Below are 21894 nucleotides of genomic sequence, written 5' to 3'. Positions count from 1 at the left end.
TTCTTCTTACTTGGCAAATACCTTTAAGGACATTTTCATAAAAGCGATATTTATTTCCCGCCAAATATTTTTCATTGAATTGAAATGCGTTTACTTATTCGTATCTTGCATCCTTTTGTAACTCACTTCATATCGTATCTCGGATGTATAAACTTTTGGAGAGGACTGTAAATGGAACAAATGGCGTCCTTTGGTCATATGCTTTTAATTCTCTGATATTAAATTAAAACGTTACTATTGACGAATGAATACAAATTCTTCAATTAGGCTTTTTACGTTAGAAAAAAATTTTAATCCATAACAGTTATATGTAATAAACAATATATATATATATTTTTTTTTTTCATTTGTTTTATTGCGTTTTACATTCATCGTGTATAAGTATCAATAACTTATTAGAATAATCTTTGAGGAGGTCCCATGGAAGATTTAATATGCAAAGAACGTACGTTTTGCCAATGCTTTTTCAACAATGAAACTAAAAAGTTGATCGACAAATGTACATTTTGTACTAATTCATCTGGAGTCATTTCTACGTGTCCTACTGCCACCGATAAGCAAAGTACCTATTTGAAAATAAAAGTTATTATAGGAAGAGAATATATAAAAATTATATTATTATTAACGTTATTATTTTATTCCATAGAATTTACCTTCTTCATTTGAAACTTGATCGTAGCTTTGACTTCGTCAATTTTTGCGACCATGGATTCCTGGTGAGAGAGAAGACCAGGGAATTTACCTGCCTTGTTTAGACCAGGACCCAACAAACGTGGAATTTGTTTGATCAAAGATTCACTGGCCAAAAACGCATCGTACTTCTTTGCTGTTAAAATAATAAATCTTATTAGAATATTAATATGTTGTGTTTCTATGTATTCATATTTATATTACTTAATTTCTATACAAATATTTATTGAACTTCATATATATATATATATATAAACTGAATTTTTCATAATTAATAATATTATTTAAAAATGATTGTATCTACACACATTGAGGAGCAACATGGAAAAATCACATTGCCCTCACCCGGTGTAGAATTTTGCTCTCCTTCCTTTCGACGACCACCAATATTATAAATAAAAATTAATGATGGTGCTTTTGGGAAGGTACATAAGATATAGTTTATGTCTATACATAAAATATAATTTAAATTTTTGCAGGTTTTTGGAAAAGAAAATTTACTAAAGTATAATAATAAAATTAAAAAAAAAAGCTTGACAATATACCTAGTTTCTTTACAAATTTCTTATTCTTGTTCAACTTTTTCAAAGCTTCTGCATCCATGTATGGGATGTTGTTTGCTTTGGCTTCATCGCAATGTTGTTGATCGCCCAATACGCATACTTGCATCTTTGGTCGAGGAATGTTCTTCAATCTGATAATGATAATTAATATATATCCATATAAACTAGATATTAATTCAGTAAAGTATTAAAAAAATATTCGTCAGAATAGATTTATTATTTTATAATTGAATTATTTATTAAATTGATCATAAATAATAATAATTTAATAAAATCGCACGATATCAATATTCTCAGTAAAATTAGAATTTCTACATTATAGATTTGTAGATCAGATAATACATGCTTAAATAGCATCATTGAACATTGATTAATATGTATAAAATTTGAAAATGCCACCACATTTTATATGAACTTACCAGAGGGATCATGAAACATGATCCTGGAATATATATAAATAACGGTACAATACCTCCCCAGTTTTTTAAGACCCTGGGTAATGGTCCGCCAGGCTAAAGCCTTAGCTTCCTGATCATTAATGAAGTGACCTTTTCGTGTTTTATAATATAAAATTGTTTTTTTAATGCATAATAATTAAACTCCGAAAAGAACCCTCATAGTCAGGTTAAAACATACTTGACGGTGCCTGAGAAACGCTTATCCTTTTGTGGGTCATAATTCTTCAATCCAATTTGTAGTTCTACCGTCTCCAAAAAGTTCCTCTTCTTGTCCTTCGAATTCTGAAGTACTGCATTAACGCATTCATAGAGAGTATCACGTGATACTTTGGACCTATAACGTAGAGGTTATAATGCAAAGTAGTATATCATTTTAATTTATAAGACTAAATATTGTCTTTTAATTAGCAATGACTAAAGTAAAATCTAATTTTTCTTATGAATATCTAATCTAATATTCTCATTGAAAAGTATCATTGATAATTTATTAAATGATATGGAATCAATAATTTTAACTACTTTCGAAAAACCTGATGGTTAATAGAGCTTTCTAAATATCTTTATTAAAAAAAAAATTAAACGCACTAATAAATCAATACGCATTGTATTGTTTTTTGATAAATATATTTACAAGCAAATGTTACGGATTAATATGATATAGAAAGATGAAATAAGAAAAACTCACGTCATTTTGCCAAAGCAAACAGGACAAGCGTAACTGTTCGACTGTCCTTCTCAAGAACTAATACCGGAAAGAAACACTACGTGGCCCAAGCAGTAACTTTAGTAACGTGAACTAACGAAAGTATTAGATGGTTAACTCATGGTCAAAACTTAATTTATAAACATAGAATGAAATATATAAGAAAGGTTTCTGAAATTTCACATCGATCCAAATTTTTCAACATTCGATAATTTTTTATACCAATAATCATCTTAAAAAGATGAAAATAATATTATGTGATTTTAATTTAAATTATAATTATCTCCTTGTTTCATAAGAATGTATTTGTGAACGCATTCGTTAATTTTATATTGTTTCATTGTTTACATTATAGGAAAACAAAAAAAAATAGACATTTCGAAGATTGTTTAATATTTCTTAATATTAAAAAATCTATTCATATATAAATTAATAAAAGTCTAATATATATATATGTATATATATAATGTTTAATTAATATTAATTCTTTTGTTCCAAATATTTATATAATTTTAATATCCAAGGAAAGTGATAAATATATTTTTTTATTACAAATGTTGTTTTGTACATTTGACAATAGTTTATAAATCGAAGTATCAATCTACTGTAACTACACTATATATAAATGTATTATTATTATTACTGTGTTATATGAGAAGAGTTGATAGCACAGTTCATGACAGATAAAACACAGAGTAAACTAGATTCTAACTTGAGAAATCTTTATAATAAATTCATTATACGATCGTATATAAATATTTTTTAAAGAAAGTGTTAGTTTCTTTTGTAATAATGTTTTAAACGCACAAAGAGATAATTTTTTAATGAACGATACGAATAAATAATAATAGTAAAAAGGAATATCTTCAATGAAGAATAAAGAATATAAAACTGTAATAATTACAAAGTAATAATACTATGGTAATAAATTGATAAGACAATAGTAAAAATATGTTTATTATTAATGAGTTATAATTTTATTATGATCAAAATCTTTTTTAATCTATAACTGAAATCTTTTATTTACAGATTCAAAAATGTGTCCTGCTTTTTTGGAAAATGAAGAGCGTTGTTTGGGTGGGATGACATTTTTTGCTCAATGTCATCCAGTCGAAGTATGCGGCAGTAATGGCCTTCCATTAACACCCAACTCTATAACTATTTATGGAAAGTCTCAATTTTTAAAGACTATATGTCATCCAAATTTATCAGAATATCTTGATATCATTAGAAGTAAACATGGTATCGTATTTAATTTTTAGATCATACAACTATATATTGTTAATCAGCGATACAATTTGAATTTTATAATTTACAGAAAGAATAATGGTAGTTTCTGAATATAATGGGGAACCTTTAAATAGTAAAGAGAATCTACATGTGAATGATATTGTAAAGATTGCATTCCAGTGTCTATTAGGTTTAAGACAAATGAATGATTTAGGTTTAGTTCATAGACACTTGAGTCCAGATAATATCCTGATAAATAAAACTGGAAATGTACAACTATACAATTATGGATTATATTATATGACAGATGGAGGAAAGAATGTATCTTTTCCAATTGGGTAAGTTTAATGAAAATATTCTTATGTATTAGAATAGAACTTATTATCTTTTTTTCCAGGTATCCAAAATATACAGCACCAGAAGTATTTTTAAGTAATGGACTCAGTGGTATGAAGGTTGATTCTTGGTCTCTTGGAATGATAATTGCAGAACAATTATTGAAAAGGCAAATATGGTCTGGAGTGAAATTATCACAATGCCTACGAAAAGTTCTCAGTCTTATACACTGTGAAACTTCTATATTTGAACGTCTTGCAAGAGAACATAATTGTTTTGATATTTATGAGGTATTGAAATATATCTTTTATCACCATGTTAATTCAATACTAGAGATGTTTTTTTATTTATTCTATTGTTTAGGGATTGTCCTCAGAAATAAAAGAATTTGTTGATTCTTGTTTGCAAGTGCATTCGTCAAAACGTAAAACACCAGAGGAGCTACTACAATTGCCATTATTTATAGATCTTTTAATGCAGAATGATCAAGAAAAGAAAGAAAGCCAATATAAAAATGTGATTGTTAGGAAAATGAACGAATTGTATTATCTCTGGCAATTAGCAGGAGGAGATATTACAGTAGAATTAAAAAAACAAGGCCTCATTAGATCAAGACCACCTATTTTATCTATACCTAAGTAATATCAATGTCAATGTGACATTGTCAATATATATATATATTTATATATAATCAAAAATTATTTCAATTTTATAAATATGTATGTTTACTTACAGTTTAGTAATATTATTAGGACAAATATTTGGAAGAAGAGATACAGCTGGCTTACTTGATCTTAGAGTTGTTAAAGTTCCTTTAGATACTTTACATCAACGCTTGTCTCATATTCCATATACTGCTAATTATCCATGGTTAACTCCTGAGTAAGTATTTACTTTATAAACAATACTTCTTTTTGTTATTTCATGTTAGGAGATAAATAATAATTAAAATTTAACAGAATGCGTGTCCATGCGCAGGAAGATTTAACAAGCGCTGCATCACAGTTACCATTGATAATAAGAGAAAGAGATACAGAATATCAATTTTATAGATTGGTTTTATATGACAGACTCTTGCAGGTAATTTTTAAATAATCAATGTATATTATTATAATCTTAAATAATGGTATTATATTATGAATGTAATTTCATGTAGATTTTTCCACTTACACGAGAGGCAATTATTAAAGAGGCACATAAAGATATTCCACCACCAGTTCGTGGAGCTGTTTGGGCAGCTTTACTTGATATTACCGGTGATGTTCAGCAACGGTATGACATGATTGATAAAGAAACACCTACACATACAGATAGACAGGTAATGAAATATATATCTCTAAGAGTTGAACTAACAAACTTCATCTTCATCATCTTCTTCTTCTTTTTCTTTATTCCTCCAATAAAAATGTAATAAAATCTTATTATCATTGTTTCATAAAAAATATTTGTTAGATAGAAGTAGATATACCAAGATGTCATCAGTATAGCGAATTATTATCATCTGGTGCAGGACATGAAAGATTGCAGAGATTATTAAAAGCATGGGTTAGAAATAATCCACATTATGTATATTGGCAAGGGCTAGATTCATTAACAGCACCATTTCTTTATTTAAACTTTAATAATGAAGGTATTTAAATAGTTTCCCAATATTATTACCTTATCCGACCTTTATTGATAAATTAACTATACGTATGTATATATATATATATATATATATAATTTTAGCAAGAGCATTTGAATGCTTATCTGCATTTATACCAAAATATCTCCACAAGTTCTTTTTAAAAGACAACTCTGCAGTAATACAAGAATATTTAGGAAAATTTTCTCAAATTATTGCATTTCATGATCCACAATTGGCAAATCATTTGAAATCTATTAATTTTGTTCCCGAATTGTTTGCTATACCATGGTTTCTTACTATGTTTTCACGTAAGTTCACTATGTTTTCACATATTTAATTAATAATTTTTAATCCTATTTCTATTAATCGAATATCATATATTACAGATGTATTCCCATTACACAAAATATTGCATTTGTGGGATAAACTTTTACTGGGAGATTCATCATTTCCACTTTTAGTCGGATTAGCAATATTAAAACAATTACGTGATTCTTTGCTTACTTCAGGATTTAACGAATGCATTCTTTTATTCTCTGATCTTCCTGAAATTGACATAGAATTATGTGTAAAAGATTCCATGACTATGTATCAAAATACACCACCTAGTATAACATACAGAAAGCATCAATTTAATAGATTAAAAGTACAAAAATGAAAATATATATATGTATATTATATCGTATGTTCTCTTAAACTTTTATTATAATATGATTATTTTAAATGTTAGGAAATGAATTGGACAGATCCTGAGCCTGGAACTGAAAAAATGCCAAGAATAAGTGTAGATGATTTTTTAAATCTATTAAATAATACTCCTGATAAAGTAATAGCTGTAGATATACGAAATAACATACAGTGAGTACATTAAAGAATAAATATAAAATGTATATTTTATAATATAATGTAATATAATTTATATTAATATAAATATAATGATTTCATTAATAGATTTGAAAGAGGAGCTGTAATAGGAAGTATTAATATTCCTTTTACAAGTGTGCAACTTTCTCAAACGAATATTGATACTCTTGGACCTCATGCTAAACCTCTTGTAGATAATAAAAATTGTATAGTTGTTATTATAGGACCCCATGATCAAAATAATGCGCTGGTAAATATATAAAAGTTTTATAGATATTATATAAAAAAATATAATTGATTATAATACGAAGTTCGTTACTTTTTTTAGTTTGCGGACTTTCTTGTAAAATGTGGTGTTACGGGAATATGTTCTTTACAAGGTGGAATTCATATCTTACGAACAAAATCTCCAAATATCATAGTACCTATACGTTAAATACATTTATGAAACATATATTCGTATATTATGTGAAAAAATATAAGATCGTAAAAAAAATATCCTTTTATGAAAAAAATATGCGATTTATAAAGATCTAAAAAAAATTATATATAATTTGGTTTGTTATTAAAGATAATGTTTGAAATAATTTTATTCTCTCCCTGTATGAATATACTTTTATTGTATTTATTTCTACTATGGTTGCCATAGTAACTGAATCAAATCAAAAGATTCACATGTGTATAAGTATATTACATACATATATATATATATATATATAAGTTAGTGTATACAAATTATTGTCAAGGATAGAACATGGATATTCATTGTTAAAACTTCAGTATATAAAGAAATTCAGGTGATTTTACATTAATGGATAAACGAATAACGTCGCCAAATATTAACAAATGGATAAAGAAGTGTATAAAAAAGGAATTTGACAAAGTAATTAATGATAATTTAGAAGAGAATCAAGATTCTTCAGAAATTGCAGATAGAATTATACATTCTAAAGAAATGCAAGTTTTAATAAATTCTATGAAAATGGCAATTATTGAACACAATTCAGATTCAAAATCTGATGACATTGCATCAACGGAATCTCATTCTCAGTCATCCGCCTCTTTTGTGAGTGATTTAACTGTAGAAGAATGGAATTCTCCTAAAAACGTTGAAGATCAATACAATTATATTATAGATAGAATAAGTTCTGATAAACCTGTACATGTAAGATTAGCAGGCTATGAGATATTATTAAAAAGTGACTTGACAAATGTAACAGCTATCTCGCAATGGGATATCCTTCAAAATACTTTAAAAGATGGTCTTATGGGTGAAAATCGTGCTATATTTGAAGCTAGTTTGCAAGTTTATGCTAGGTTATTAAGTTGTCCAAAGGCATATAATGCGTATACTAATGTATTGAGTGCTTTTAATGCTCAGTATCATGCACAAAAAGTACACGAAATGTTACCTTCGTTAATATCCGGAATTAATTTCAAATTTTTTTTACATGAGAAAATAATTCGCATTATGTACTTGATAATACATTATCAAGAAGAATTGTTAAAGAGCATAAGAAATATTGACAAAAGTGCAGAAGAAATAATAGAACAATTCATAATATTTCTAAGTACTCATATGTTTGGTAATTCGATGCAAGTTAAAACATTGTCTACATTAAATATTATTGCTGCATTGGATCCACAGGCTGACTGGAGTAAAAGGTGGACTCACAGTTTTGCTACTAGAAAAACATTTATTTTTATATTATCTAAATCACCAAGTTTACTTCAATATGCTATACAATGCATTGGCAAAGGCTTGAAAAAATCATCTATATACACATCTATTTCTATTTGTGATGAACCCATAGAAGCATGTATTTCTGGAGAGACAATAGAAATAATTACTTATCTTCATTGTTTATGCTTTATATCACAATTATGTAGTTATGAAGCAGGTCGCAAGTTACTTTCAGAGATTTCATTAGACGTTCCATTTTCTATAACTGAATTTTTAATTACATTAATAAATACATTGAATGAATTATCATCTTCTGAGGTAGCAAGTGGTATTTATAATATTATGTGTCAGGCATTGCAAAATGTAATAAATAGAACTATAATTTCGTATGATACTGATTTTTATGATGCCGCATTATATTCTTTAAATAATTCTTCTGAAAATGATTTAAGAATTTGGCCTCATATACTATATGTAATAATGCATATGTTGGATACTGTGGATGGTTCAGAATTACTAATAAATTCTCAAGAATCAAAACCGAATTGTACAGCAATGACTATTATACAACACATATCTAATGTTTTGAAACAGCCCTTCTCTATTATGAACACTGAATATATATGTAATTTATCTAAAGTTATAATGAAATTATTTAATATATTTAATGTTTATGAAATTGTACAAGATGTGATGCAAAATCAATTTTATCCTGCTGTGTCACACTTTTACAGTAAACTAGATAAATATTTTATTGAAAATGAAAATAAAGCTCAATATTTAGACAAGTAAGTATCAGAGCTTATTTGATATAAACACGATTAATTTAATAAATATGTAATTATTATTTTTTTTATTTTAGTATAATTAAAAAAATGATGCTTAAAATTGTATCAATACCATTTGGCTTACAAGATTTAACACGCGAATCTTTAGTATTTCAAGAATTAATACGTGGATCTATTGCACCATTAAGAAATTCATGGACATCCACTGAAATTGTGAGCTTTGTATCATCTGCTGGATACTTTAAGTTAGGACGTGAAGTTCTCGATGATTTAGCACCACATGTTTTATCTACATTATTAATAGAAACGTGTAAAACATTGGAAGATCCACATTGTTTTTATGATCCATGGGAGAATTCAATTGTGAACAAATTTTTACACATTATTGCTCTATTTTCTCTCAATTTTAAATGTATAAATAAAACAAAAAATTAATAAGATCTAATATTAATAAATTCATATATATATATGTATATACATATAACATTATATTTTTATCATAACAGGTTTTACTGCATTTATAACAAGTGCTAATGAATTTGGAAATGACGATGAAAATGAAATTCCATACAATTTGACTGAATTAATGCAATGTTCAATCAAATTTGATTCTGTATATCATTATTTAGGACTTTTATCATTAAATACAACTATTTGGAATCTAGACCTTTATATCTATTTGATAGAAAAATTAAATTTTCAGGTAACAAGTTATGATATATAGTGTGAAACTTTTACATGAATTTATATCATTTTTTATATAAGAATATATTTTTTTTTTTTTATAGAATGAATTATTGAATTTACAAAACTATTGTATATTTGATATTCAAACCGACGACGAAATAAATGAAAAATACATAATAGATGAATCTAGTTTACTCCGACATAAAATTTTATCTAATTCATATTATATCAAGCATAAATATCCTAACAAATTATCATTAAATGAATATGAAGATAAAAATAATACATTTGAATATGAAGATACAAATAATACATTTGAATCAGAAGAATATCAATTGTTCTCAACATTACCACCACCTAACATTGCCACAGAAATGGCACTTTTCTATGAAATACAATCTGATTCTGAATTAGAAGATATGTTATGTGAAAGTAAGCCTGGATTATTAGATACCAGTTGGATACTACAAGTCAGGAATGCATATATAAATTCTACATGTTCATTAAAAGTATAAATAATCTGTTTTTAAAATAATGAAGAAAAATATATAAATCTATTTATATCGCTTTTAATTTTTATATAATTAATCTTTTTTCTTTTAGAATGCAGTTTTGACTACTTTACTAGATCAAATGTGGCAGGCTATTCCAACTGCAGAATGGGCAGAACATTTTGAATGGCCAGAAAATTTTGTATATAATGCAGACTTTTTCTTTTCAGAAGAATTACATGGAATTGACTTAGTTTTACAATATGCTGAATTAAATGGACTTTTTAAAAATACAGAAACAAAAAGAGAAACATTTAAACAGTTTTTGCAAGCTTCAAGCATATTTATAAAACATCAAAAGCCTAATAAATTTGAAGGTTTTGATTGGTTTTTATCAACTGTGTTTTTTATTTGTGAAGGAGATATGGACAAGTAAGATATCTCAAATTTTAACAAATTTTATATCATGTATATATGCCTCAGTTGACCGCGAATACATCCTTCCTAGTAACAAATTATATTTCTTATCTACTGTAAGTAGTATTTTACAATAATTTGTAATACCACTTATAATCCAAAAGATAGTATTATATTTATTTGTAAATTACTGTTTATGTAGATAAAAGATAATATTGTCTAGTATCTCATTAACAAAGATTTAAGGTAACTCTAGCTAGTCAAGGATCATCATTGGCAGGTCTCAGATTGAAAACTTAGTCGTCACAATATTGCTATTATGTCTTTATTTCATTGTCATCATTGACCTTTTAATGCAAATAATGATGTATATTAATATATGAAATATTGCAGATGCAAAATATTTATTAAAAAATTGATTTGTTTTCCGTGTATTTTGTTTATATGGCCTATTTTTGGTAAAACTATTGACAAAAGCAATAATGAAGAATGTTCAACTCAATTTATATTTGCACAATACTTAGAAAGTATAATTCAGAGTGAAATGCCGAACATAGTATATGCATTAAAGGTATGTCAAAAATATTTATTTTATTTAACACACACACACACACACAAACCAACAAACAAACACACACAAACAAAGAAAGAATGATATCAATTAATAATTAAAAAATTTTACTGTAAAATAGAACAGTTGTGGTATTGATTGGTGGATGTTATGTACAACAATAATGACTCAATGTTTTTTGGGCATATTGTCGTGGCAGGAAATAAAACATTTTTTTGCTATTTCTATTCTATATTCACCTGATTATATATTATATTATTGTGTATCTTTAATATATCACTGCAGAACAACATTTATACAAGATATTACAAATGGAAAAATGTGGCCAGAATATATGGTAAATTTTATTCTTTCTAATGTAAGTTTGTTATGATTATAAATACATTTAAGTGTATCCTTGTAGGTACTACAGGATTATCGGTGTCATGATTACATCATATTCATGGATAAATTAGCTAAGAGATATGGAAATAAAATATTACCTATAATGACTGCAAGGAAAATATATTCCAGTGATGAAACTGATACTGTAAAATAAATGACAAACTGGGAAAAAAAAAAAAAAAAAAAAAAAAAAAAAAAAAAAAAAAAATTTGTCATTCATATATAGACGTATTTCAAGAAACAATTTTTTTAAAGGTATTATTATATAAATGTTGTCATGAAAAAAAGCAAAGAATTTTTATAAAGAATTTTGTGCGTACATGTACAATAAGAAAATGAAGAAAAAAAAAAAAAAAAAAAAGAATTACATTTGCATAAACAGTATAAATTTTTCTTTGCAAAGCATATAATATTTATACAAATAGATAATGTGTAATTACTTTCATAAAAACAGATAACCATTTCTGTAAAACAAAACGCTTTAACAAAATTGTTTATCGATGTCATTAAGCAATAATTAATATCCTGTACAATAAATTTCTTATTCAACTTATTTTACTTGCTAAAACCCATGCTTAATTGATAATAGCAATAATCACATGGATATTTCATAAATGCTTTCGTAGATTGGTTCTAACAATTTTCAATGTATACTATGGAATATCACTGATTATTTGTACATACCATACATTCTAAAACTCACAGATATATAATATGACATTGCTTAGAGACTTTTATATAAACATTTCGATTATGTACAGCACAGTGACTTTAAAATATTGTCATTATTCATACCACAAACTGCAGTCAATGTCATTAGTCATCATGAATAGAAAATAGTTTCGCTACTTCATTTAGATCATCATATTTTGTACCTCTTGCCAATACCTACAACAACAATAAAACAACAATAATAAAAGCACAATGTTCATAATATTATAATGTAATATGTGTATATTTGTTATTTATAAGTGTTTTAAACGAAGAATTTTTAAATTTGTACTTTTTTCGCGTTATTCTTCTTTTTAGTTTTATATTTGATCAGCTAACAAAAAACATATATATATATATATATATATATGCTATATTTTTCCATGAGAAAAAATTTCATACCTGTCTAGCTATGGACATGCGATGAAATATATTCCAAAGTAAAATGCCAACCACAACATCATCTCGTAAATAGAATATAACACCTTTCTCAAAGTCACTATGTTTTTTAGATTCCTTTTCCATATTTTTATTTTCATTTTCTGAATTTAAAGATGGTGTGTCACTTTGCAAATTTTTTTCTTCTGTCTTTTCTGTTTCTGTCTGTGCTATAGCTCTCTATACAACAAAAATAAAAAAATAAAAAGAACAACGTTACAAATTTCTTCAATATCTTTGCTTTAAAAATATTATATTATACCTCTTCATCTGTAGATTTATTAAGAGCTGCTTTTGGTGTATCCGCTTCTGTTGCCTTTGCAAATACTCCTACAGTTGGCAACGATGAATCTATAATACCAATTGCTTCATATCCAACCTCTGGTCCTAAATCAGACCAGAACATAGACTGATGCAAATAAGGTTTTCCTATATATATAAAAAATAAATAAAAATTAATATGCTTACATTTATTTTTTTTTTTTTCCCTTAGTATTTTGATTCATGCTACCTGCACCGGTCATATTTTCTCCAGCTAATCTACCAGAAATTACAGCATGGTCATGGTGTTCCACTCTTCGTCTACCCAATCTAACATCATAAAAACATGCAGCATCTCCAGCAACCCAAAGATTACTTCTTGCTTCTAATTCGGCATTAACAAGAAAACCTCCTACAGTAGGATGTATTTCTAATTCTGAAGATGTTGCCAAATCTGTATTTGCTTCAACTCCTATACCTACTATCACTTGATCTGCATCAATCTTTACACAATTATAATATTTATTATTATTCATACATTTCAAATATAAATATTCTAAATAAGGCCAATTATTTCTCTTTGATTTGTTTTATTTTCATATTAAAATATTAATATAATATATATTACTTACAATATTGCCATCTGATAGGATAAGACTGAGTTTCTCATTTCTGTATGAAAAGTCCGCAACTTCTACACTTGGTATACAATTTACTCCTTCTGCAATAGCTTTCTTTGTTGTCCATTCACTTAAATATTCAGGTAATACTTGAGCCATTATGTAATTTTCCTTGTAAATTTGGATAATCTTTTTATCTTGATCTATTTGATATAAAATTTAATTTATAAATATATGTATGGATAAAGATGCATAAATGATTATAATAAAATACATACAATTTCTCGCAAGTGAACAAGCTAGCTCAGAGCCAAGAAAACCACCTCCAATAATAACTATATTTTTACAATTAGGATTGTGAATATTTTCTTCTAATTCAAGAAAATCTTGTTCTGTTCTATAAGCTATGATTTTATTTTTTACTTCATCCTGAGCAGATTCAAATATAGGAAGATTTTTAGGTGAAGCACCTTAAAATAAACGTGGATTAAAAATGGTTTTTAAACATTTTTTTTATCGAATATAAGAAAAATTTACCTGTTGCTATAAGACACTTATCATACTTGATTTCATAACCATCTTCAAGAATAGCAATTTTATTTGTAGCATCAAGTTTAGTTACTTTCCAACCTGTTGCTACAGCTACTCCACCTTTGTCTAATTGCATTAACTTATCAACATTTGTATAAAATTCACGTGGTTCATAAAAAAGACTGTAAAAGAAATTAATGCAACTCAACGAAATACTGTAGAATCTCTGATACACATGTTCATATTATTTTTATAGGTGTATATCGATATGTATATATTATAATATCAATTTTAATCTTACCTCCTCTGAGTTCCATTCCACTGTTTAAAATTCAATTTAGCACTTGTTGCCCTATCTGTATTATACCATAGTTCTTTAGATAATGGTGGCCTCATATATGGTAAAATTTCTTCTTCACCTATTACTAAAACCTAAAAAAAAAAACTGGTTTATTATTGTTCAAAATATAGACTCGTACTATAGTAATATAGAATATACCTTAGCTTTGGGATCCCTAGATTTAATTGACCTAAATGCTGAAAATGCAGCAGTTCCTCCACCTATCAATAAGTAAGGTACTTCTTGAGGTATTGACTTAGATACAGCCGGAGATTTTACTACATCCTTTGATCTTTTATCTCTTTTCACTGTATCTTTTTTTTCTGAGAATATAAAAAATATGATTTCAATTGTATAATTATAAGATATATATATATAATGACTGAACTGAAATATGATAAGCAATTATTACTTTTTGTGTCAGACTGTGAGCCAAATTTATCTGTAAACCATTCCGTAGAAGATATCTATAATGAAAAATTTAATTTAATATGGTACTGCCATAATATCAAAAATATAAAATTTTATGTAATATTATACCGCATATATAGTCACTCCTGTTATGATCAAGGTGGCCAGTAAATGTTTCCAATTTGGAAATTTACCATTCTTTCCGTTACCATCTTCTTGTGTATAATCTGGTCTACAAGTAGGCGGACAAGTACCTCCATTTTGAGCTTCACAAGCTGGAAGTGGTCTCTTTGGTTTAGAATACCTAAACTCAGGTACACATTCCTCTGGTTTTATTGTAGTACCCGGTGACTTATATGGCTTCTTATTATTTGCATTATTACTATACCACAATCTATTAACACTGAAAATGCCTAGAAAATTCCAAGTAATGTTGGTACTAAGATCGGCAGTATACAAAGAACAATACATAATTAGAGATAAAAATAATGTATATCGAATTTTACTACATTTGAAAGATATAAATATATACATATATATATATATACATATATATGTATGTATATATAGAATATAGTTAAAAAATTTTTTTCAGAATAGATTGAGGTTATGTTACCCATGGCATACTTCAGAGTGGAAGCATCACATGTAAACGGTAAACACTATATCAACTTAAGATGATTAATATAAATGATAGATGGATAAAAGTAATTATATATCAATTCACAATCGACGAATTAATCGAGAAAATATGATAGAACGATTAATTTTTATAAATATTTCAATTTAAATCGAAGAGAGGTTACACGCACCGAATGAGAGTTGATGATAACGATTAATGAAATTTCTAGAAAAGTACATAATAAAATACCCACCAACATATTTTAAAGCTCGATAGGAATGATTAACATGTGCGTGTCTTGTTACTTTCGACAATTGTTCAATAACTCTACCACAGCTTAACATTTTTGATGGGCCAATTTTGGCCTTACGCAATAATATAGTGATGGCGCGTGTGTTCAGTTCTTCTCACCGTATGCACGCCGACTGAAAGTCGTTGACCGATTTTTTCTTCTCGCGCGAGATTAACGATGAATTTAATACTATACACTCCATCACCTGAAGCTCGATTACTCTACTATCATAGCCATTTAAGGCTCTTATACTGATTTTGTCGAAACGATTTATCCTTACAAATTGATCAACAAAGTCAAACGAATATGCATAAATTTGATATAAAAACACCTATTTAATGGAGCATACGGAATATAGGAACGAATGATAGACAAGCGGTGCCAAGTTATATACTTTCATAGTGACGATCGCGATATACGTATATATATATATATATATATATATACACGTATATGCGATAAATATTAACGGAATATCGATTGTTTCAAATTAAATTCACACATGCGTAATGACCTTTATCGATCTTTATTATATTTGATAAAATTATAAATAAATTATAAATATAAATATAAATTATAATTTAATAAAATTATATGTATCATGTTAATATTTAATAAATGAAACTATTGTGAGAATTGATTATTTAATTGACGCGTATATATACATATATATATATATATATATATACGAGTGCAACTGTTATAACAATTTTATTTTTTCTATTAATTTTACTTTGATCAAAAACAGATAAATGAAAGCGTTACGAAATTTAATTATTTACCAACGAATTTTATTTTATTTTATTTATTTATTTTTTTTTCATTAAAGATAGTTTTTTATCATCATAAAACAATAATAAAATATCAATTATATTATTTGACAAGAATACTTAAGGTTTATTGAACTTTAACCTTGGGAATATACCTGTTTTCTCTTCTGTCTTTTGTCGGTATAAAGTATGTATAGAGAACAAAGAAACATACGGATTTACGTGAAATTCGTATGACCTTCACAGGTGTCCTTAAGGTAGCCAATATATGAATCAGCATTCCTTTTACGGCGAATCAATGTCGTCTGTCTACTTTGATATTTTTAAATTGTTTTTTATATGTGTCATTTCTTAAATCTGTTCTCTGTTTTCTTTTTTGTTTTTTTTTCTTTTTTATGACTATTTAAAAAATAAGCAAATATTAAATTCTGTATAATTCTTTAACGGATATTATTTTAACGTCTTAATTGTCCTTCGTAATTTTCAAAAGTTTTAGCGGTAAACAATTATAGAGTGCGCTTTTGAAGATTATTAACTTTTGACAAACTTCATTCTTATCAACGTCAATCTTACCAAAGTTGTATAAATCGTATTTGTAAATACAGCTGTTCCTGTTGTGATTAAATTCTCATATAGTGATTACTTTCGATTTATAGATACATACATACATATATATATACATATACATATACAAATCATGTATACATATATTACAAATTTTTGTTAAAAAATTTCAAGTGTTGGTCTACTTGTCAATATTAGAAAAGAGGAACAGCTCAATATTTTTGTGAATCGTATATACAAAAAAGGTAATTTTTATAGATAAATATATATATATATATACATATATTTTTTTTTCTTCTTTGCAAAACATAAAAAAATCTTATCTTGAAAGAATAACATCTTATCAACGATACTTTTTTGTTAATAATAACAATAATAATTTATTGATAATATTAGGGTTAGTTCTTTGTTTCTTATTTTTGTAAATATATAAAATATTTATACAAATTGATCTGTCAAATAAAATGTATATAAAATGTTTGTATAAAAAAATACGAGTATACAAAGATGTCGATTACTAATTTTTAAAATTGATTTTGTCATATTTTTTATTTACATGGAAATAATTGTAATGTTTTAGCTATAGAAAACAAAGAGTAAATGTATATTTATATATAATAGTATTTATTATTTAACTCTTTTTTTTTTTTATACTATCAAATAAAAAAGATTAATTGGATAAAAGTTGATCAAGGATTTGATAAAGATTAACAAAAGAAGTCTTGAAAGTATTTACAGGCAGTTACAGCATTATAGATGTTCTTTTTATAGACAGTATTTGACCTCCTTCTCTTCAGGAGCCAAAACAGTCAACTAGCAGCTGCTTTTGAGAGCAGATCATGTCATAGCAAGTGAATTTTATATAAACATAGGAATAAAAGTTATTCATTCTAGTCATCATGTCTGACAAGTATGTTTTATAAATTTTCTTTATTGTATCTAACAAATAAATCAAATCATTTTATTAAGATACAAAAATAAAGCATAAATGCTCTTTTAGAAAAGATTTAATAATTTCATTAACAAATTTTTACGTTTTATATTACATTAATATAATATTGATTATTCTAATATTTTAATTTATAGAGATGAAAAGACAAAAAATGACGAGGCAAAGTCTAATATTGATAAGCTTAATATTCCTATCGAATGTCCAACTTCATCTCGTCAAATAGAAGATGATAAACATGCAAAACAGTAAGATATTTTCTATATATGTATTTTAATAGAGAGATATGAATATTTTAGTGAATTGCATTAAATATATATATATATATATATATATATATATATTTTTTTTATATATTGAATTTTCTTTTATTAACGTATATAAAATAGACAAGGTATACAAAATATGATGAGCGGATGGACTGGAGCGTCTCCACCAAAATTTGTGTCTCATGAAGAAATTATAAGAGCTGCAAATGGAATGACTAATATGGCTTTGGCACATGAAATTGCGGTGGATAAAAATTTTCAATTACAAAAATTGGAACCAGATGATGGTACTTTTCATAGAAAAGTTAAAGAAATAATGCACAAGGCCTTTTGGAATTTATTGGCAGAACAATTGGATGAAGATCCGCCAATTTATACACAGGCTTTCATTTTATTGAAAGAAATTAAAGACGTAATTAAATTAGAAGTTTATTACATCATATTGTTACAACATATGTAATTTGATATCAAGTTTTTCTTTCTTTTTTTTCTTTTTTTTTTTTCTTTAGACACTGGATGAACTTGTGTTATCACATCATTCAAAAATTAAAGAGAATATTAAAGAAGTTCTTGATATTGATTTGATTCAACAACAAGCGGAAAAAGGTGTATTAGATTTTCGCCATTATGCAAATTACATTATTTCTATTATGGGCAAAGTTTGTGCACCGGTTAGAGATGAAAAGATACAAGAATTGAAAGAAAAAGAAAATGTTATTGAAACATTTAAAGGTATAATGGAAGCTTTACAATTGATGAGATTGGATTTAGCAAACTTTACTATAACTATGATGAGACCAAGTATTGTTGCCTCGAGTATTGAATATGAAAAGGCTAAGTTTGCAGAGTTTTTAAAAATTAATACAGATGGTTTGCATTATACTAAAAAATGGTTGTTGAAAAATCTTAATGAGGAAGAAATTGCAAGTGCTTCTAATCATGACAATTCAGTGAGACAAATAACGCATCGTCTCTTAACCGAAGCCTACCTTGATCTTCTGGAATGGGATTTTAATCCAGATGCAGAAGTATGAATATACATATATATAATAAACATTGCAACTAAATTCTTCAATATAATATCTTTTGCAGACTTTGATGCTTGATCAAGGTAGATTGGTAGAATTACGTGACAAGACCAGCAGATTGAGTATAATTGGTTCTATATTATTGTTAACAAATAATACAGTTGGTCCATCGATACAAGGTGTGGCTAAGTTTAAAATTAGTGTAAAAGAGGATTTAACAGTGTTATTAGATTCTGTACATTCAAATAAGTAAGTTTTAAGATACCTTTTCATATATAATATATCATTTTATATGTGTATATGTGCATGTTTCATGTATAGGGATTTAGAAAAGGTAATGCCAAACATTGTTTTGCAAGTGATAAAAGATCTTAGAACAACATTAGAAGAAATTGGTGCTGGAAATTTATCAACTGATTTAGAAACATCATTGGAGGGACAAATAACAGATTTGATTAAACCAGATCATAAGATTAGAAGTCTCGTCAGTAAGTATAATGAAATGTTTCATCTAATAATATATTCTTTTGTAATTTAATAAATTATTAATTGTTTCCAAATATATATTTTAATAGATTTGAGAATTAGACAATTTTTGCAAAGAATTATACAATCTCAGAGCGCTATTCCTCAGCAAGTACCACTTGGTCTTTCATCTTTACAAGAAGAATTAACAGCAATAGCAGCACAATTTTTAATACTCGTTTCTCATAATAGAAGTGTGTTTGGGGAATATTATCAAGAAATTGTCAGTAATGTACTTTCATCTACATATAATAATGATGCGGTAAAGAAGGAAGCGCAAGAGAATTCAATTGATGCATAAAATGAGAATTTATATGGTTTTATATTATGAAACATTCAAAAACCTGGAAATAGTTTTACAAGTAAATACTAAGTATTTATAATTTATATTTCATAAACTAAATGATTTTTTATATACATATTAATACATATTGAATTATTAAAAACCGATATAAATGGATTATCGTAATTTGAGCATATAAAATAAGTATATGTCGATACTAAACTAATCTAAGAAATAATTTGTTTTTTTTTTTTTCAGAATGATTTAATGTATAGAGGATAGCACAATCATGGCAATATCATATGCATAGGGACCTATTACTACTAATACTTATTATTTTTTTGTACTTTTATTAATTTCAAATACTTCAATAATATATTCATATGTTTTATAAGGATTTATATAACAATGAATATAAAATAATACTTCTTTATATTTGATGTCGTGCAAAAAGATCTCTTTGCAATAATATTTATATAAAGATTGCTATAGAAGATAAAGTTGTACGTATTATATGAATCTATGTATCATATATATATATACATACATACATATATATATATATATATATATATATATATATAAGTAAATACGTACGCGTACATATATGTATATGCGTTTATATTCGTATAGAATTTTCTATATCCATGGAGTTTTATTATTAATCAGAAAATAAATTTTTTCATTCCATTAAAAAATATAATCTACATTTATATATATATATATGTAGAGTAGATTTATCTCTGCACAATAATCGAATATCTTTTATCTTTCTGTTCATTCAACTTCTATTTAGAAAACATTTTCTCTTATGTTTCAGACGCTTCTTTTTAAATATTTTGTAACATAAATATGCATTTGTTTTAACAGTATTAAGAAAGAAAACTATAATATGTGCGGGTATATTTACAACTGTACATACGACCATTGGCAAATTAATAATTAAAAGAAAAAATATAAATACGGTAAATCAATATGTAAAGCCATACGTAATCAATGTGTAAAATATGATACAATGTAATTTCCAGTATCATTGAAAGGAAAATGATGAATTCATATTTTTGAAATGTTGTTTTCATTTAAATTATAATAACGTCTTTATTATTCAATTACTAAAACTGCAGATATATTTATATATATATATATATATATATATATATATATATATATATATATATATATCTGCATATACATACACATTTTATTATACTTCTGTTTTTTTTTTTTACCGCTACCATAGTGCTTTCCAGTTATAGAGTTAAAAACAATGAAGAGAACAATTTTTTATCTTATCACAAATATTACATATTTTTGCATTAAACATTAATAAGGATGATACATTTTATAAATTAACAATAACCTATAAACATATGACTGTTTAACATTTGTACGATAGATTAATATCATGTTTTTGTTATTCATACGAGTAGTAGTTTATTGTTTATAGTAGAAACAAAGATATTGTAGAACAATGTAGTACAGTACTAAATTAATCTAATTATTTATAGATGTCGTTATGTTTAATATTCCTAAGAGATCAATATATAAAACAATGCGATTCTAAAAGATTCTAAAGATCATTTGTAAGATTTTATTGGATTTGTATCGAGAGGAATATTTGAAATAAATTATTACATATAATTTTTTTTTTTTATATCAATACTTTTTAAGATGGATCTCTTACAAATGCATTTTTTTTTAATGAAATGATTTCTATTCTCAACTAATTTTATTTCGTAGAAAATTATAAAATGCAAGAAATTAAGATATAAGTCACAAGAATTGTT

General features: G+C 26.2%; 5 protein-coding genes across 8 annotated transcripts; 3 read left to right on the top strand and 2 right to left on the bottom strand.

The window, feature by feature from the left end:
- Window positions 1-331: 331 nt before the first annotated feature.
- LOC124422713 (60S ribosomal protein L10a) lies at window positions 332-2535 on the bottom strand. Its single transcript, XM_046959545.1, has 5 exons — window positions 2397-2535; window positions 1890-2045; window positions 1236-1384; window positions 654-826; window positions 332-566 (listed from the first exon to the last, which is right to left on the bottom strand). Exons 1-5 carry the CDS (start codon window positions 2399-2401, stop codon window positions 396-398), a joined length of 654 nt encoding a protein of 217 aa, XP_046815501.1. The 5' UTR covers window positions 2402-2535; the 3' UTR covers window positions 332-395.
- A 739-nt stretch (window positions 2536-3274) lies between these two features.
- On the top strand, window positions 3275-6923 carry LOC124422643 (TBC domain-containing protein kinase-like protein). Its single transcript, XM_046959394.1, has 14 exons — window positions 3275-3335; window positions 3444-3656; window positions 3733-3982; window positions 4042-4270; window positions 4344-4618; window positions 4716-4862; window positions 4940-5060; window positions 5137-5298; window positions 5433-5610; window positions 5709-5915; window positions 5994-6253; window positions 6338-6465; window positions 6559-6721; window positions 6800-6923. The coding sequence occupies exons 2-14, from the start codon at window positions 3452-3454 to the stop codon at window positions 6905-6907; spliced, it is 2433 nt and encodes an 810-aa protein (XP_046815350.1). The 5' UTR covers window positions 3275-3335; window positions 3444-3451; the 3' UTR covers window positions 6908-6923.
- A 63-nt stretch (window positions 6924-6986) lies between these two features.
- Window positions 6987-11882, top strand: LOC124422642 (protein broad-minded-like). The gene is made up of 8 exons (XM_046959393.1): window positions 6987-8943; window positions 9018-9355; window positions 9450-9646; window positions 9732-10139; window positions 10234-10553; window positions 10932-11109; window positions 11231-11446; window positions 11513-11882. The coding sequence occupies exons 1-8, from the start codon at window positions 7283-7285 to the stop codon at window positions 11645-11647; spliced, it is 3453 nt and encodes a 1150-aa protein (XP_046815349.1). The 5' UTR covers window positions 6987-7282; the 3' UTR covers window positions 11648-11882.
- A 148-nt stretch (window positions 11883-12030) lies between these two features.
- LOC124422644 (apoptosis-inducing factor 1, mitochondrial) lies at window positions 12031-16154 on the bottom strand. Of its 3 annotated transcripts, XM_046959396.1 has the most exons (12): window positions 15681-16154; window positions 14935-15218; window positions 14807-14861; window positions 14554-14717; window positions 14356-14486; window positions 14061-14236; window positions 13802-13993; window positions 13536-13726; window positions 13154-13406; window positions 12905-13071; window positions 12607-12822; window positions 12031-12381 (listed from the first exon to the last, which is right to left on the bottom strand). In XM_046959396.1, exons 1-12 carry the CDS (start codon window positions 15769-15771, stop codon window positions 12310-12312), a joined length of 1992 nt encoding a protein of 663 aa, XP_046815352.1. In that variant the 5' UTR covers window positions 15772-16154; the 3' UTR covers window positions 12031-12309. The 3 variants fall into 3 exon arrangements, with proteins under 3 accessions (XP_046815352.1, XP_046815353.1, XP_046815354.1); XM_046959397.1 differs by lacking the exon at window positions 15681-16154 and having other exon boundaries at window positions 15000-15200; XM_046959398.1 differs by lacking the exon at window positions 15681-16154 and having other exon boundaries at window positions 14806-14861; window positions 14935-15071.
- Window positions 16155-17027: 873 nt separating this feature from the next.
- LOC124423191 (T-complex protein 11-like protein 1) lies at window positions 17028-21174 on the top strand. 2 transcript variants are annotated; one of them, XM_046960683.1, is made up of 10 exons: window positions 17028-17298; window positions 17851-17963; window positions 18140-18250; window positions 18392-18683; window positions 18781-19299; window positions 19364-19548; window positions 19621-19787; window positions 19875-20186; window positions 20366-20610; window positions 20928-21174. In XM_046960683.1, exons 2-8 carry the CDS (start codon window positions 17953-17955, stop codon window positions 20123-20125), a joined length of 1536 nt encoding a protein of 511 aa, XP_046816639.1. In that variant the 5' UTR covers window positions 17028-17298; window positions 17851-17952; the 3' UTR covers window positions 20126-20186; window positions 20366-20610; window positions 20928-21174. The 2 variants fall into 2 exon arrangements, with proteins under 2 accessions (XP_046816639.1, XP_046816638.1); XM_046960682.1 differs by having other exon boundaries at window positions 17029-17298; window positions 17825-17963.
- Window positions 21175-21894: the final 720 nt, after the last annotated feature.

The sequence above is a fragment of the Vespa crabro genome, chromosome 3 (assembly GCF_910589235.1).
Source record: "Vespa crabro chromosome 3, iyVesCrab1.2, whole genome shotgun sequence".
Taxonomy (NCBI): Eukaryota; Metazoa; Arthropoda; class Insecta; order Hymenoptera; family Vespidae; genus Vespa; species Vespa crabro.
The sequence above is the reverse complement of the archived record's forward strand: the minus strand, read 5'-3'. Positions and strand labels throughout refer to the sequence as shown.

Bases quoted from the DNA above. Each gene is read 5' to 3' on its own strand.
- LOC124423191 (XM_046960683.1), top strand. The intron at 19,300-19,363 runs GTATGAATATAC...TATCTTTTGCAG, and splicing joins ATTTTAATCCAGATGCAGAA to ACTTTGATGCTTGATCAAGG. The intron at 19,549-19,620 runs GTAAGTTTTAAG...TTTCATGTATAG, and splicing joins GATTCTGTACATTCAAATAA to GGATTTAGAAAAGGTAATGC.
- LOC124422644 (XM_046959396.1), bottom strand. From the start codon at position 15,771: ATGTTAAGCTGTGGTAGAGTTATTGAACAATTGTCGAAAGTAACAAGA. The intron at 14,862-14,934 runs GTATAATATTAC...TTTTCATTATAG, and splicing joins CAGGAGTGACTATATATGCG to ATATCTTCTACGGAATGGTT. The intron at 14,237-14,355 runs GTAAGATTAAAA...TTTCTTTTACAG, and splicing joins TGGAATGGAACTCAGAGGAG to TCTTTTTTATGAACCACGTG.
- LOC124422643 (XM_046959394.1), top strand. From the start codon at position 3,452: ATGTGTCCTGCTTTTTTGGAAAATGAAGAGCGTTGTTTGGGTGGGATG. The intron at 4,271-4,343 runs GTATTGAAATAT...TCTATTGTTTAG, and splicing joins ATTGTTTTGATATTTATGAG to GGATTGTCCTCAGAAATAAA. The intron at 5,061-5,136 runs GTAATTTTTAAA...AATTTCATGTAG, and splicing joins TATATGACAGACTCTTGCAG to ATTTTTCCACTTACACGAGA.
- LOC124422713 (XM_046959545.1), bottom strand. The intron at 1,385-1,889 runs GTATGTTTTAAC...TATCATTATCAG, and splicing joins CGTTTCTCAGGCACCGTCAA to ATTGAAGAACATTCCTCGAC. The intron at 827-1,235 runs GTATATTGTCAA...TTATTTTAACAG, and splicing joins GAAATTTGTAAAGAAACTAG to CAAAGAAGTACGATGCGTTT.
- LOC124422642 (XM_046959393.1), top strand. From the start codon at position 7,283: ATGGATAAACGAATAACGTCGCCAAATATTAACAAATGGATAAAGAAG. The intron at 11,110-11,230 runs GTATGTCAAAAA...ACTGTAAAATAG, and splicing joins ACATAGTATATGCATTAAAG to AACAGTTGTGGTATTGATTG. The intron at 11,447-11,512 runs GTAAATTTTATT...GTATCCTTGTAG, and splicing joins AAATGTGGCCAGAATATATG to GTACTACAGGATTATCGGTG.